Source organism: Glossina fuscipes, unplaced genomic scaffold (assembly GCF_014805625.2).
Source record: "Glossina fuscipes isolate IAEA_lab_2018 unplaced genomic scaffold, Yale_Gfus_2 61344, whole genome shotgun sequence".
In the NCBI taxonomy this organism is placed as follows: domain Eukaryota; kingdom Metazoa; phylum Arthropoda; class Insecta; order Diptera; family Glossinidae; genus Glossina; species Glossina fuscipes.
The window spans coordinates 156,849-173,838 of NW_024003562.1; the positions used below are offsets into that span (position 1 = coordinate 156,849).

The 16,990-nt window shown below is 33.7% G+C and overlaps 1 protein-coding gene across 7 annotated transcripts in view; it reads left to right on the forward strand.

Moving 5' to 3' along the window:
* The window catches only part of LOC119643583 (muscarinic acetylcholine receptor M3), a 101,518-nt gene that overhangs the window by 73,823 nt on the left and 10,705 nt on the right, over positions 1-16,990 (forward strand). For 6 of the 7 annotated variants that reach the window (XM_038042964.1, XM_038042969.1, XM_038042965.1 and 3 more), the window contains 3 exons: positions 6,527-6,751; positions 7,487-7,685; positions 12,871-13,308. In XM_038042964.1, coding sequence (XP_037898892.1) covers positions 6,527-6,751; positions 7,487-7,685; positions 12,871-13,308 — 862 coding nt within the window. The remainder of the gene's footprint in view (positions 1-6,526; positions 6,752-7,486; positions 7,686-12,870; positions 13,309-16,990) is intronic. The other variant, XM_038042970.1, reaches the window with a different exon arrangement.

Sequence of the window (16,990 nt, forward strand, 5' to 3'; positions counted from 1 at the left end):
GATATACCCATCAAAGTTCTTCTATTTCCAATGTCATTCCTTAATAGTAGAATTATTTATTTACAACTATATTTCTTAAATGTAGGATTATTCACTATTTATCTTGGCCGTACTCTCAAATCAAATGTTCTTGCCCGACTATCTCTCCCTACCACGAAAATTCTAATTGCTTACATTTTTACAAACATGTCACTATACCCAAATTCATAGTTTTTATATTTAATTCCTGTCTGCTTTTCCGCTAATCGTTTTCATCGGCCTGCAGGTGCATGACGCGCCTGCGAATGTGCATTTGATTTTTCCTTCCTTAGGGAATTTATTTTTAGGGAAAATTACTTAGCTAGAATTAACTGGATTTGGGATTTTCGTAACAATATATTAGATATACCTGGGACGACCGTCGAGCATGACTTAAAAGAAAAATTTCGTTCGTTATTAACGACCTAGTAGCAGCAGAGCAACTTGCTAACACGTGTGTGGGTGTAAACTCATTGACTTCTGATCACAGTATTCCCGGCATTGCAATTTATTGCCCTAAGTTTCTGTGAGAAATTGTCAAAATTCGATCTAAAATCAAAATTTTTTTCGGATTTGTGCTAGACTAAAAAATTCGTGTTATAAAAATGTATTCGACCTCGTTAACGAACAGTATTATTTCAAAGACCGTGTAAAAAACGTCTTTGGTGTGCGTTTACTAGTCATCGCGGTCTCGTGCCCGCCTTCAGCTTTCCTAACTTTGCCTTCTCCTTTCTTAGCAAAACCATTACATAGCTATCCAATGTATTAAGCGTATAATAAGAAGTAATCATTAACGTATAAAAAAAAGTTGGACAGGCAGTTAACTGGTACCTGAAGCAAATGACGAGCAAAATGATGGCACATTTCCTGTTTCGGTTATAGCGCTTTTGATGACGATGATGTATTGCTCTGTCTCCTTTTGGTTATTGCAACGGTTTTGACTGCAACTATGCGTCACATCCTTCAAAAATAATTATGAAAAAATTTATTAGTATGGGAACTTTTGCATACGAAAGCTCAGAAAAAAAAGGACACGGCAGCTTTCGCTGTACAATTCTTTTCGTTTGTTTGATACAGTAGTATTCCAGATCACAGTTGTTAACCAAAAACAATAAATTACAAATTTTCAGAGAATAATCTTAATGTTTAGTGACCATCGATTCTTTTGAAAAATCGACTTAAGAATATAATTTAAAAAATGGTTTTAAAAAATAGTTAATCAGTTTGTAGTTTTAAATAGCCTGTTAATCGATCCCGCAAACAGCAAATGTCAATTGAATAAGAAAATGAACGGCAATAACGATGGAATAATCCATCTTATGGTCGTCATTTATACTCTTTATTTCCGCATATAAATAGAACTCCTTGGTTTATCAATCCCGGTATCAGACTAGACGTTATTTACCTCATTAACGTCATGAGTAGGCCTTTATGTACATGCGGAATTTTGCAATCTCCTGATCACATTCTGTTTATCTGTCCGATGGAAGGCTATTTGCCATTCCACACTTAGCAAATTGTCTACATGCGGTCTTCATGACAGCAACGTATTTCACATTTTGACACAATTTAGTGGATTACATTGCCATATTTTCTTTTTTAAAACATACAAACGACACATATAAATATTCACAGCCAAGCGAATTACTCCTCATACTCTTTTTACTACCGCAACTTTCAGGTCTTTTGTAAGACACTTCTATAAGCATGTACTCCATCACTTCTCAGACTGCGAAATTCACCGTACGCTGCTGTATCCTACAATCCTTTGAAAAAAAAAAATTTATAAGCATCTCGCATTCAAACGTCGATATATATAAAAAACAGGATAATTCTGAACGCGACGTCAAAATTATTTTAGTCCCTCATATGGTTTGTTTTCACCTTCATTTTTTTTTCTTCTTTGATTTGTGGTTCACTCGCCCAATGACAATTGGTAACACTTGTAACATTTGAAATGAATTGAATAAGATATTAAAGTTACATCGACAAAACTATATAATCACTAAACAGTTTTACCTTCCAGTTGCAGTCGAAATCTGAAAGCAATCGGATTCAAGTAAAAGCAAGCAGCGGTACGCTAAAGTTGGAAAACAAAACTTTGAGAAAGACGTCTTAAATGAAAAAAAAATCAAAGCGTCCAAATATTCTAGCCAAATTTCCATTTATATATATTTACGATTATCTAACAGCTTTGCGATAAAACAATTGCCTATGTTCCCAAATAACAAGAAGTCTTACAGTTATTGCTCAATTCCTTAATACGGTTATACATTTAATGCATTTTAAGGCATTTTACCAAAGTAGCAGTGAAAAAAAAGGGATTTTTATTTAATTTTTTGAAAGTGCACGAAGTCCAAAGCAATAGAATAATACCCACGAAAACCATTAGGCAAATGTTTATATTCGAGAAAATTATTAAGCGTATTTTCATATGTAAAAAAAACTATTTTTAAAAAGAATAAAAAAAAGACGCCATGTGCTCAGTTCTCCCTCCACATATCTTATAGAAACTCAGGTAGGTAGAAAACTCTATTGGTAATTAACAATGTTTCAATTAATTTTTCGCAAATCTTCTAAACATTTCTCCTTCAAATTTTATTTTATACACGGTGTAAAAAACTTAAATAAATGAAAAACAATTAGCAATTGTGTTGTATACAGTTTTGAAAAAATGGGTTTTGGGAAAAACGCATTTCAAGTGTTAAACTGTTTTACACTCATGGTTTTTGTTATTAGTTTTCATCACTATTTCAGGCTCACGAAACTGGCCTTCCATATTCTAGCATTTTTTCGTGAGCAGCTCGCCGAACGTGCTATATACAATTTGTCAAAGGCAGAATTGCACGTCTCGCACTTTATCTCTTAATGAAAACGACAAGATTTCGAATCCTATGGCTGAATTTGAATTGATTTCGAATATTAAAAATTTCATCATGCACTCTCAGTTTGCTGTCAAAGCGTTTGCTTCTTTGAAAATACTTTCAACCTAATTTTCAATTTTCAATTCTTCAAGTTTCTTCCATATTTTCAATGTAAAGAAATTTCAACCCAGTAGTAATGATTATTTAGCTATGTACATAAATTGATAAAGCTATTGCTAATTGCTTGAGATGCCATTAGAATAAATGAATTTGTATATTAGTTTGGGGAAAAAGAAATCCATTATTTTTATATGAACTTCCGGACTTTATTTAACATGCTTCGGATTGTCCGATTTGGGTCAAATATGCACCGTTTTGTTGTATGATTTGTTGCCATTTTAAAGGTAACTTCAAAATGCCTCTCTCATAGAAGTCCTGGTCTCTATTTGCAAAAAACTCTAGTAGTCCATTTTCACAATCCTCCCTAGATTCCAATTTTTTATCATTAAAGAAATTTTGCAATGCAAGAAAAAGATGATAATCGCTTCGTGCCAAGTCCGGACTCTATGGCGGATGCATTAAAACTTCCCAACCAAGCTCCCGAAGTTTCTTGCGAGTCACTGAAGATGTGTGTGGCCTAGCGTTGTCGTGGTGGAAAACGACACCTCTTCTGTTGGCCAATTCTGGCCGTTTCTGGTCAATCGCTATCTTCAAACGGTCCAGTTGTTGACAGTAGAGATCAGAATTTTGCGTTTGGCCATATGGAAGCAACTCATAATAAATAATCCCCTTCCAGTCCCACCAAATGCATATCAAAACCTTCCTGGCCGTTTGAGGTGCTTCACCGCTCTTTGACCACGATCGTCTTCGCACAGCGTTATCGTATGTGATCCATTTCTCATCTCCAGTCACCATCCGTTTAAGAAATGGGTCTATCTCATTCCGTTTGGCCAAGGCTTCGCAGAGGGAAATTCGATCCATCATGTTTTTTTCTGTTAATTGATGTGGCACCCAAACATCGAGCTTATTTTTGAATCCAGCTTTGTGTAAATGGTTTAAAACTGTTTTATAGCCGATTTTTAGCTCGTGGGCGATGTTACGACTGCTAACATGCCGGTTAACTTCGATCATTTATCCGATTTTATCGACATTTTCGACGACCGGCCTACCTGTGCGAGGTGCATCTTTAACATCAAAAATTCCTGAACGGAATCTACGCAACCAAAATTGCACATAATTGGCTGTTAGAGTATCGGAACCATAAACACCCTTCACAATTTTAGCCGCCTGGCTTGCATTTTCGCCTTTGTCAAGGAAAAACTGTCAAAAATGTACCGAATTTTCTCTTTGTTCACTTCCATTTTTAACACGCTGTAACTCACAACTGAATGCACCAAACAAAAAACAGCAAAAGATTTTTTTTTACTGCGAAATGTACAGTATGTGAATGTACAGTATCGGAAATTGTTTGATCGATTCTTTACGAGAAATCTATCAGTGCAGCCATCTATCGAAAAAGTAATGGATTTCTTTTTCCCCAAACTAATATAAAACGTAAGATAAAGCTGAAAACATGTAATTATATATATCAATAATGCATAATTGTAATGTATAAATGTGTAATCAATAATGTATAATTATATATATCAATACTGTATAATTACATATGTCAATATTTATATAAGTGTTATTCCGAAAAGTCTATGAAGTACATGTGCGGAGATGTATTTATAATGTACCCACAAATAAGTTCCGGAACGGACAGATAGATTTCGCTTTAAACGATAAATCATGTTAGTTATAAAACATGAAAGACGACGTTTAGAGTTTTAGTGCGGTTGCTTTTGGTATTTTCAAAACAACGGAAAAATCCGAATTTCATCTGTTGATTATATGTTGCGTTTTATTGGGCAAAAATAGCACTCAAAGCCACCAATAACATGAGAGTTGTCTTCTGCTGTTGAAAACAAGAATTCGGCGGTGGTTTGCTGATTTTAAACGATGTTAGCGTCCACGTGGAATTCCGAATAAGAACTTTAAAAAAACCTGGAGAATTATTCGGTAAACAAGACATATGGTTAGAAAAGATAACTGGCACGGAATTAATGTTAAAGGGGAGCGGAAATATGTTGCGTGAATATTTGGGTGTTAGAAAGCTGTTTCCAAATGTATACCGCTCGTTGCAGATGGAGTGCACCGCGAAAGTTCGCCAAAATTGCATGAATTTAGCTTCGAGTTGGTGCCTCATCCACCGTATTCTCCAGATCTGACTTCCAGCGATTGTTACACCTGAGGAAATCCCAAAACAATGTTCCTGAGGAAAGCATTATGATCAAATGATAAACAATATTAGATTGATTGCATCGCATTTGGAGAAGACGGTGTTGAAGTCGAATTTTCTTACTTAGTCTCGGAGCTTATTGACCAATGTATTATATAGTATGTAGCAATTATGCATATCACATTTTGCTTTGACAACGTCTACGCAAAAGTTGCTTTCTTTATACAATTAATATATGTAAATGAAGGGTTTCCGATTGTACAAGTGTTTTACCACAAAAGATTTCAACTTTTTGCTTTTGGTATATCAACTGGAAGTAAAAAACAAAAGGTGTTTGCAAAAATATGTTTTTTAAAAAGGACTCAATTATTGTGTAACAATTTTCCCACTATTATGTACGCAAGCAATAGGCTAAACAGAGTCGCAAGATGAACCAATATTTTATTTTAACATATGATAAGATCCGGTTAAAAAGTAGTGACGAGACAATTAGAGAAAACCTTTGCTTTTGCGAAATGTGTTTTTGCTAATACAAAATATGTCAACAAAGCTGACGAAAAATGTCTACATTGTTGTGCAGAATAACTTCTTCTATTTAAAAAAAAAAAAAAAAACTCAAGATGAGGCAAACCATGGTGCTTTGGTGGCTCATTTAAATCCTCTTGTTACGAGTCTTAATCATAAATGTTTTAACGACTATTAGGTGATATTAGAAGCCCAGGGGACCTATTAATTTAGTGTTTCTTCCATAAAAGATTCAAAATGTACTCTATTTCGTAATTCTTTCTATGCGTTTCAATATCCTTGCCCGACTTTTTCCTTAGCCTAGTTGTAATGCAAAAAGCTACGCTATTTCATATGACCATAATGTTGCGCTGTTGGTGCAATATGCTAAGTTCAAAAATATATAAAAATTTGTAATATTTGTATACATTCAAACATGTATAAATTAAACAATATTGAATTGTGATGATAAATGAGAATAAGATAAATAAATAAGAATAACTTAAATATAAAAAGAATATCTTAAATATAAAAAGAATAACTTAATTGCGCGTGTTTGAACATAAAACAATTATTTAAATCCAAGGATATATTAAATTATTTGCCCAGACCGGTTATTATTAGCGAATAAAGTTTTCCATACATTTGACCGTAAGAAAATTTGTATTGTTGTGGTGGATGGAGAAAATGAAATATTATGTTATATTTCAATATAGTTTCTGTTTTCCATGGCAGATTCTTAGGAGTTTAAAGGAAAAAGTTGTAAAATTTATATAAATAATTCGCGTTTTTAACTTTACATAGTAAACGTTCGTGAAAAATTGTATTTGTTTTTATTCGTTTGTTTTCCTTTTTTTAGGTTACTGGCCATTGGGTCTTACCTGGTGCAATATTTATGTTACATGTGATGTACTAGCCTGTTCCTCAAGCATACTGCATATGTGTTTTATTAGTTTGGGACGTTATTTAGGAATTCGTAATCCCCTTGGTTCAAGACATCGCTCTACGAAACGCTTAGCGGGAATGAAAATTGCCATTGTGTGGTTAATGGCGATGATTGTGTCCAGTTCCATCACTGTTTTAGGTAAGATGGTTATCGTCTCACCATATTTGATTCTTTTCAACAGTAAGTGCTGTTTGAAATTTTAAATTTATTTATAATAATTCGAATATTCGCTATAATGCGAGATCGTCGTTTCAATAGAAATTCGGTATATAATTTTCGCTAAACATACTATTCTCTATATATTTCAATTGTTTATTAAAAATTAATAATAACAGGCATAAGTTGGAAAATATTCGGTGTTGTTCTGTATACAAAGCGAAGAACCTTTTTTTTAAATATTCGTGATAACTGAAGAAGCCACAATGATGGTGCCCGTGTTCAAGGTTTAGCATATTGTGACTTCTGTCTATTCAAAAATTAATTTCCCGGTGAATGAAGAGCAAGCATGTCGTGAGCTCTTCTAAACGGCTTGCATCAACGCACCAAACATGTTATCACTTACACCGCTCATATCTTCCGATTGTCCAATACATGTTTACAGAACATCAATGAGGAATGCACCTTTCAATATTTGTACTGTTTGAAAAAGCATGTTTTGTTATTAATTTGCAAAAGTTTGCTCAGGACGTGTGTTAAATATGTATTACATAATTATTTCAATCCGCAACGGGAATATGGACAGCTTAACTGGCTTTGTCGACTGCGAATTTCACAGTAATTAAGGAAACAACATCTTATAAGATCCGTTGATGAAAATTTTGGATAAAACGAATGCTATCAGCTTATAAGAAGTTTTTTATTTTTAATTTTTAGGACTTGTGAACGAGAAGAATATCATGCCGCAAGTGAATGTCTGTGTTATAAATAATCGTGCATTCTTTGTATTTGGTTCATTGGTTGCCTTTTATGCACCCATGGTTATGATGATAATAACTTACGCCCTAACAATACCATTGTTACGAAAAAAAGCACGTTTTGCTGCGGAGAATCTCGAAAGTGATTTATTTCGCCGGTAAGTGAAGGCAAAAAACAAAAAAAAATTTGTATCTCTCCACGTATTCGCTTGGTGTCGGAATATTAATCATTTTATACCGAAGATAAATATTTCTTATTTGTTTTAATATGACGTAAGCACCAAGCGATGAAAATAACAGGAGCTAGCATATATCTGGATTACCAACGTCTATTGGTTGAAACGTTAAAAGTAGTGCGAAGTATCAATGTACACATCAGTTAAATTCAATGATTTTCGCAAAAATAACAGTTGTCCATATAGTAAATTATTCAGTGTAAACGGACGCTAATCATGGAACCCTCAAAACTGCATTTTCGACATTCGTTACTTTTATTACTTGATTTGAAGAAATCTTTTGTCGAAGCCCATCAAACATCTTTAGTAGGTTATGGTGTTGTTGCTCCATCATATTCTATTTGTTGGTTTTGATTTCAACGGTATAAAATTGGTGATATTAATATCAATAGCTCTGGAGGACCAAAAAACTCAACTTACAACTCAAAAAACTTTCGAATAGGTTAGCAGCTGATGAATCAACTGCCTCATGACAATGAGACACGGTATCGCCAAGTTGCCAAGAACATGGGGAAAAGTTGTAGAAAGTCGTAGGAAATATTTTGATTAATATCAACAAACATCTGTTTCAAACGAAAAAGTGTTCAAAATACAGGCAAGAACCTAATAGATTCCAACTCGAAAGTAATGCCGCAACACTCGGCAGCTATTTAAAAATTTGTCAATATGTGATCCAAATGGTGTTCCTATTAGGGTAACAGTTAGCTTGTCAAGTCTTTCCTTTCATTAGCAGGTAGGTAATCATTGTTATTTTTAAAACATCGTAATTTAATCAGAATAAATTTGAATATCTATAAAAAATCCACATTTCTTATTGCATCTCTGAAAATTTTTAAATAATTCACAACTTTAATTAATAAACAGACGTTCGCATCTATACAACATGGTTAAGTGAATAACTAAAAAGCTAAACAGCTAATTTACCAATATTTCGCGCGAGCAAGGCTTTCTTTGTAGCGTATATATATATATAAATAAAGAATGATAGTCATGCATGGGCAATCATTAACAATTCTGCACCGCTTCGCCTAACACAATGACGCACCTATTTTCATCATAAAAATGTCAAAAATTATATCTTGCTGACGCATATAGACTTTGTTTTCATAACAATTCTTTTAAGAGAAGTACTCCAAAAAAAAGGGTAAAATACTCACAATTAGACATTGCTGTTACAAGCTTATTATACGCCGTATAAATTTTGCTAAGTTTGTGCGGATGGGAAATATGAGCTGCATTTATCTTTTATTATACGTATTCAACATCCTTTTCCGAAACACGCCTCTCTGCATGGGCGGTGAATTTTTACGTCCAGTTCATATATAACCTAAAAAGTTGTTACATATAAGTATTTGGCGATTCTCAATATTTCCCGGCAAAAATTAGTGAAACTTTACTTTGCATACTACTACATGTGAATATTTTTTCTCGAGAGGATTACTGTTGAAAACTTCTGTCATAAATATTCTTTCAAAACACAAACTTTTCTTTAAGCCATTGAGTTTAAACACTTTATTACGACTAAAGTGTACTTACTTCTTTGAGAATGAGTAAGCGAATACTTATTTTTTAAGCTACTAGGAAAGTCAGCGCTTGGTTCATTAACGTTGCCAGACCTATTTTATGGTTTGTGAGACATAAGTATACACATATAGACATAAGTCCAATTAAGTTAAAAATAGAATAGCGAAACCTTTCAGACTTTCTAGAGGTATGTATTGAAGACGTGAAGATACTTGGATATTGTAGGTGCAGGATCCTTCGTCTGTAAACAAAAAGTATATGATATGATAAATCGTGTGCTTTAATTAATTTAGGTGACGTTTCCATTTAGGCTGATCGCCTAGTTTTATGAAATAGCGTTATTATTATTATTATTATTATTATTATTATTATTAATTTCGCCAGAGAAATAAATTCTAAGACTAAACTCTTAAAAGCACTAGCATCTAAGGCTATCGGCTTTTATTATTAAAAACGCACTTGAGATTCGAACCCACGACCATTGACTTGCTAGTCGAGATTCCTCGCCTTCGGCTACTCAGGCGGATGAAAAGCGTTTTCCTAACGCTTTCATGACGCCGCAAGATTTCCATTTTTCTATTGAGAAGTGATAATTGGCTACAACTCTCTCCACGCGTTAAATTTCGATTCTGTAAACATTTTTGTTTTTGAGAAATTTTCTTGTATCATTAGTTCTATTCTCGACAACCAGACATTATTGGTAAAGGTTCTAGTGATTGCATGCGCATTTTGTCGGTAGGCTAACAAACTTTTACATAACTCTGTATGTATTTCCTGTTTTTTTGCACTTAATTGTTTTCAATTTGTTTCTAAACATTCGAACGTATCTTTCGGCTTGTCTATTTGTAACTGATTGATCATTGAAATTCATTTCACGTAGAGCGTGGTCATTCACTAATATCTGACGAATTCTAACACGGCAAAAGGTTGACGGCATTTCTAAATAGTCGACTCTGCATTTATGCTGAGCATCACACGGACTCTCGGTCATTTGGTATATGCTTGAACCAATATTAAGAAGTAAAAACATTTAAACTGTCCGTCAAAGTGTAGGTGAACGCGTTCAAATGGAGGCTCTCGCTCGTACCCAGGAATTTGCAAGCGCCTTTGATAGATCAGAGCGGTATTGTTGGCAATTTGTACAATTTTTTTACCGCATTTACAATATCAGTATATTACTCTTTGGATAATAAAAAAGAGTTTTCCTTTATTATACATTATGCTCTGGCCTGCCTCGTCAAAGGCAGCAAAGGTCCCAGCAGAACAATAAAAAGAATTTTCAATTAAAAAGAATGAATGCACTATTTTTGTACTGTAATGGTTGAAGTAATGCCCTTATCTTTATTTTTAGTTGTGGCTTATATGTGGTACTTATAACTAAAAGAATAACAATAACAAGAAAAATAAAATCATTCGGAAATGCCGATGTTACAGATTTTGGAACATAAAGATAATCGAAACGAATAAATTCGAAACGAAAAATGTAAATCAACATAATTAGTGACTGTTATTTGGCAATTGCAAATCTTGCTCTTTTTTTATCATGACCTGAATAATGTAACTTGCGAAATTAGGCTGATAAGTATGTTTAAAAATAGTTGGGAAAAGTTATATATATTACGCTCTTACCGTCCATAAAAATAAATAAATAAATAAAAATGAAAAATTTTTGCTCTTAAACATTGGTGGTGTTATATGTATATAAAATTATTATGAATATACACAATTTTTGCCATTTTACTTAGAAGAAAGATAATTGACAAGGATATTTCTTCTTTCTATTATTATTCTCATGCACTAGTTTTGTTTTATTCTTATAAATTTCAATAGAAACTACGTTTTTTCCTTATAAGCACGATCGGAGTGGCGCAACCACTTGGCACAACTTTTTGAAAGTTCCTTCATTAAACATTTCGTTTATTGCATCTTCGATAACTGACTTGATGCAAATGGTACTCGGCGCGGTTTTAAGAACGCTGGTTAGAGGTATTTTCAACTCCAATTCTAGCCTGTATATCTTTTATTTTATCAGCAGATTTACCAACAATATTCTCGTATTTTGCGATTAATTTCAATAAGTCAGCTTGAATGTTTGGTGAGATTATTACATTCAATGTATTATCAGCATTATAGTCCTTTAAAATCTTATTCCAATTCTATTTCAAGGCTGACAACCAATCACGGCCAAGTAGGATTTTTTTATCAAACCACACGATGTACAATTCAGTTTTTCGCACTGAGCCACTTGAAGATATAGGAAGCCAAACACTCCTAGTATTACAATACCTCAACAATTTTCAGTCAAGTTTATGTAATTGAAATTTGGGAAAGCGTTTCTTCGCATCTACTACATTGAAAGAAATAGAGGATTCACCTTTTTATTTTCGCAATCAGAAAACGTCGAACCATCTCAAAACGTTCCATCCATTTTGACCAAGAACTGCTCTACGTAAAATGTCTTAATTTGCAAAGAGGTTAAAAATGGGAACATAATTTTTTTTCTTTAAGGTTATGCACGAATGTGTTATTTTCTTGCACATGTATATGTAATTGTAGTTCAAAACATAATATATCCGTGCCTTTAATCATGGCATTAGTCTTATTTTATTAAGAAAATTAATGAAGCGAAAAATTTCTTTGAGAAACGGTTTTTAAAAATAAAGAGCGAAAGAAAAGTTAAAAAGTGCTTTTTTAGAAAAATGTAAGACAAGTTTAATTATCCCTGGTAAGGTGAGCTGGAGCTATTTAAAATTAGCTAGTAATCTTTAATAGGGTTATAAGGATATATATGAAAGACAAAAGGAGATGAGTAGCGGCAATTTAGTCATTTTGATTTTGATAATGGGAATAGTCTAGAAGCATTACCGTCGCTGGCGTAAATACAAAAAAAAATTCTGGGTAAAATCTTTATATAATAGCGGAGACGTGGATGAATTATTTCTGATCGCCTTCAGCCATATGTACTATAGTGATGTCGAGCAACTTAACGTGAATTATCGCACGAATCTTGAAGTATTTGACCTTCTTCTAGGTTTGACTGCGATAAGCGTCACCTTTACGCTCGCATTTAAAATGGGAGTGTCTAGATACAGTAAAAAAGTATTTTCTGATATTGTACGATGAAAGTTGTAACAAAATAGTAATTTCGCCTTTTAATGTACTAATTTAATTTAAAACCGATGGGTATATTTGGGCCGTATAAGAGCTCCTACGAAGAGTAAGCCTTTAACTACCAACTTTGTTTTTTGACAAGAAAATTAACTTGATCACGCTTGGACCACTTCCTCTCCCGTTTGATTCTTCCTCCACTTATGAAAGTTCTTAATGTAATGTAAGTGAACCTGTGTATGGCAGCAAAGTGCAATTCTTCATATTCCATGACGCGAAAGTAGAAGGTGAAGAAGTATATTAAGCAATAAAATGCAGAGTATTATATAGGTTTGAAGGGGGTAGACAGCTTCGGGTGTTGTAAACGTTCGCAAAAAAATTAAAAGACGCCACAGGTAATGCAAGTTATAAAAAGTTGATGCGTTATGCCATTCTATGTATGGTTTATTTGTAATGGATTTTTGTGTTGTTACAGTTTGGGCGCACGTTTTCTAGCACGCCATCCACAGCAACAACAGACGCAATGCTACAGCTTTGACTCGAATAACACCTTCAAAAAATACGAGATTGTTACAAATCACAATTGCAACTTTAACAATAAATATGAGAAACACCACCTTCAGTGCCAGCAAATTTATGCAAATCGTTGTTTATCAGCGGTGCTAGTGGATGGTGACAACAACGGCACTGGCCGGGGCGAAAGTAGTGATAGTGATGTGGCTAGGATTTCTAGTTCACACAAAAAATATTTACGTTACGACTCGCCGTCTGCAACGTTTACAAGCCTTAAACCGCTTGTATTAAATAAAGCTGATATACAAACATCTACCTCACTGCTTCAATCGCAGCCGACCACCCAGCAGCTCAACAACCTTCGGCGTATGCATGCTGGTAATGCAAATCTGATGGATAGGTGAGAATTTCATGATAAAGCTAAAAAGCACTTAAGGAAGAGAAATTCCAAAGGTTTGACATTTTTTTACGTCGCTAGATTATTTTTAAATGACAGTCAAAAATTGTGAAATCAAACTGAATATAAATTTAAAGCCCTGTTTAAAATATTCGCAATCCGTGTAGATACTTAGACCGACTGAAGATAAACAGCTGTTCGAGCTATACTATATGTCAATTTGCTCTTTATATTTGCTTGAGACATCTCTATCTCGGCTTCCAATGATTTCTTTGCAAGTGTTCCAATAATATTCAAACAAAAAAAAAATTGGACTTTAAATTTGTGTCAAAACAGCCAGTTATGGTTAAGAAAATATTCATGACTTAACCATGCCAATCTATCCACCATCCAAATAACTACGGAATAAAAATTTTTCCGAGAAGAAATGTGGTCTCGTATAATCTTCACGCTGTTCGAGTTAAGTTGAGACCTAACTAAATCACTTAGTGAATTGCAATGACTAGTCAATCGACCATGGTATTACTTTTCTTAGTGACTATTGCATAACTGAAAATCCCGCATTATTAAGCTACACTGAGCTGCTAAGGGATGAACTTTATAAGTGTTGATTTCCTACTTGCAACACGATATTCCGTGAGAACGGAAAAAATTAAGTTCGGCACTCTGTAATATTCGGAGGTCGTGGTCAACTTTTCCCGTTTCTACATAGATAGGATGCAGGTATAATATACGAGGAAATTCTCATTATTATACTTGTATTTTTAGAGATATTCTCAACCTATATTATACTTGTATTTTTAGAGATATTCTCAATATTGTACTGTAGTCATTTACTTTCGCTTTTCACCTTGCTCGCCCATATAAATTAACACTTACTTCAATTTGAAGCCTTTCTGTTATAAACGAGACCATAAAAGCTTTTTTATGGCAAAGCTTTGATATTTTTTATTTTTTCGTGAAAATTTGTTCATAATAGCGATTTGATATTACAGCTAAATCTCCAATTTGATCAGGTCGATCTACATGTTTGAGTTCGTACGAGGAAAGTATGGCTTTACATAATGGGAATAATTTTTAGTATTATATAGTATAGTATATATAGTGGTACAAGGCATTTTACGGTCTATCCTGCGACTATAATGTTTTTACTCTTTAACGTTAGTGTTAAGAAAAAGAGCGAAGATAAGAACATTGTACTCGGTTAGGGTTGAATCTTGTATATCCATTACCATTCATTTCATCATACCAGTATTTACTATTAGTACTAAGGCAGCCTCCGAAATTTTAGGTGAATTGCTAACAGACGGAAAATGTATCTTTACGTAAAGAATGCACTGAATAATTTTCAAAATTTTTGTTTTCCTTAAGGGTAGTAGGTAAAAAAAGCCAAAAAAGTAAAAACCAGTAGGAAAGTTATATTCGGCGCAGACCGAATTTCGCGTATCCACCACTATTCAAATCTTTATCGCATTCTACATTCCAAGTCCTTTCAAAGTTATTTTTAAGAAAACATTTATAAAAGCCCTGACGGTTCTGAAAATTATTTTAGAATTAACGCATTCAGTTTGCCACATTCTATTCTCCAAGTCGTTTTATGTTATACCCATATCGCTAATATTATTAAAAAAAAAAATTAGTCCATTAGGTCGCGGTGTTCACCATATTTACTTTGAAATTAATCCATTTTTAGGCAGATAATACATCCTTCTTTGACGAATACAGTGAAAAAGAAAAGTTAATCACTTGTAACTTTGCATGGATGATTTTTGCCATTTTTGTATGTAAAGAGCAAACTGTTTCCTAAAGTAAATGTGAAAAATTTCATATTCCTATGTTTTATAATTTCTGACCCAAAAACTTTTGTTCAGAAAAGCGGAGTTGGGTTCAGTTACACTCCACTTGGGGCTTCTGCTTTGACCAATATAGTCCATTTTCTATGTCAGTCTACGTGGAAAAAGCTCCAATGTTTCTACCAAATTTAAAGTCGATATCTTCGTTTTTACGGCACGCAAATTTTTGCTTAGAGAAGCTGTGGGCGTATGATTGTCCGATTTGGGCCATTTTCAATACCAAATTGGCTGCAAGAATTTCTCATGTTTGTGTCAAATTTGAAGCTCATGTCTTCATTTCTGTGACCAGGAGAGTATCAGCAACATAAATCCATACATCCATACAGACAGACAAACATACGGATGTTGCAAAGATTACAACAAAGTAATTATACCCCCATGCTCCGCAATTGGGTATAAAAAAAAGTAAGCAGGTACATTATTGGAATGCACACATAGTTTTGGTAGATAGAACTCAATACCAAGAATTATGGGAAGTGACCAGATGCGTATACATGACCTTCAGCTATTTATTTAATTTAAGCGTTAGTCGCAAGAATCTGTGGCTACGTTGAGCAAATGATAGCTAATGTTATATGTTTGATACTTGGCGCGATAAGATGCGAATTATTATGGGCAAATAATGCCAAGTATACCTGCTAGAAGCAGGAATTTTATGAAATGTGTCTGGAATGGCATACACAAAACAACAATGAAAAAAATAAAAATTTAACCTAAGAAGTTTGTGACCGGTCTGCTTACGTTTAGAGTTTGTGAATGGTTTCTTTCTATTAAATTATGATGAGCTCAAATTACTATAATTACTGTTATAAATGAAACTACCGTGTTCAATAAAGTAATTTGAAAAGGATTAAAAGGAGAAATTTTGTAGAAGGGAGGGGGACAGCAGCGTATAGTTCGAACTTCAATTGAAGGAGATAGATTTCTCAAAAAAATAATAATAATCAAAAAATTTGTTTCTGATCAAAAAAGTAAAATTATTTTTCATTATAGTCCGATTGCTACATAAATATGAAGTCATTGATAAGTTCTTTCTCGTGAAACATCACGTCAAACAATATATAGTATATATTAAACAACTGGATTACATAAAAAATTTCTTTTAAAATAAGTTTTTATTATAATACAGTGCATATAGACGAGTCGACTTGTGTTCAGTGTAGTGCGTGTTTTCTATTCGTCTGCGTTTTTTCAATTGTTTCGGTGTTTTCGGGGTTTTTGTGTATTTAACTTCTGTCTTTTCAGTGTTATTGCTAAAACTGGTTAACGCGGATATCGCGTATGTGCTTTTGTTTCGTCTATATATAATAAAAAATAGAAAACAAAAAAGCAAAATAAAAAAAAAATAAAAAAATTGAAAACATTTGACACTTTTCTTTAGTAGTTCCCAACCTTCTTGCACAGTTCCCAAACCTTTTCAAGTGAGTGGTTATTTCAAAAATAATAATAAATAGACAACAATAAGGCATAATGGCCCTGGGGCCGCCAGACAAAAACCCGAATAGATTTTATCTATTAAGTGATACATCCCCCCAAAGAAAAAAAAGTAAAAAATCAGATTTTCCGGTGTTGCCGATCAGCGATATAATCCCTATTGATAAAAAATATGTTGTTATTTCTTCAACCGATGCTCGAATAACAATTTCCCAAATTAGCCCTTTTGCTATAAAAAAAGCTCTAGATAGCATTACAACATACATCGACTCGATCTCGATTCTACGCGATGGGAATTTACTGGTCCTCGCTGGGAACCCGCGCGCAACCAAAAAACTAATAAAGGCCAATTCTTTAGCTAATCTATGTGCTATTTCAGCTAAACTACATGAGAAACT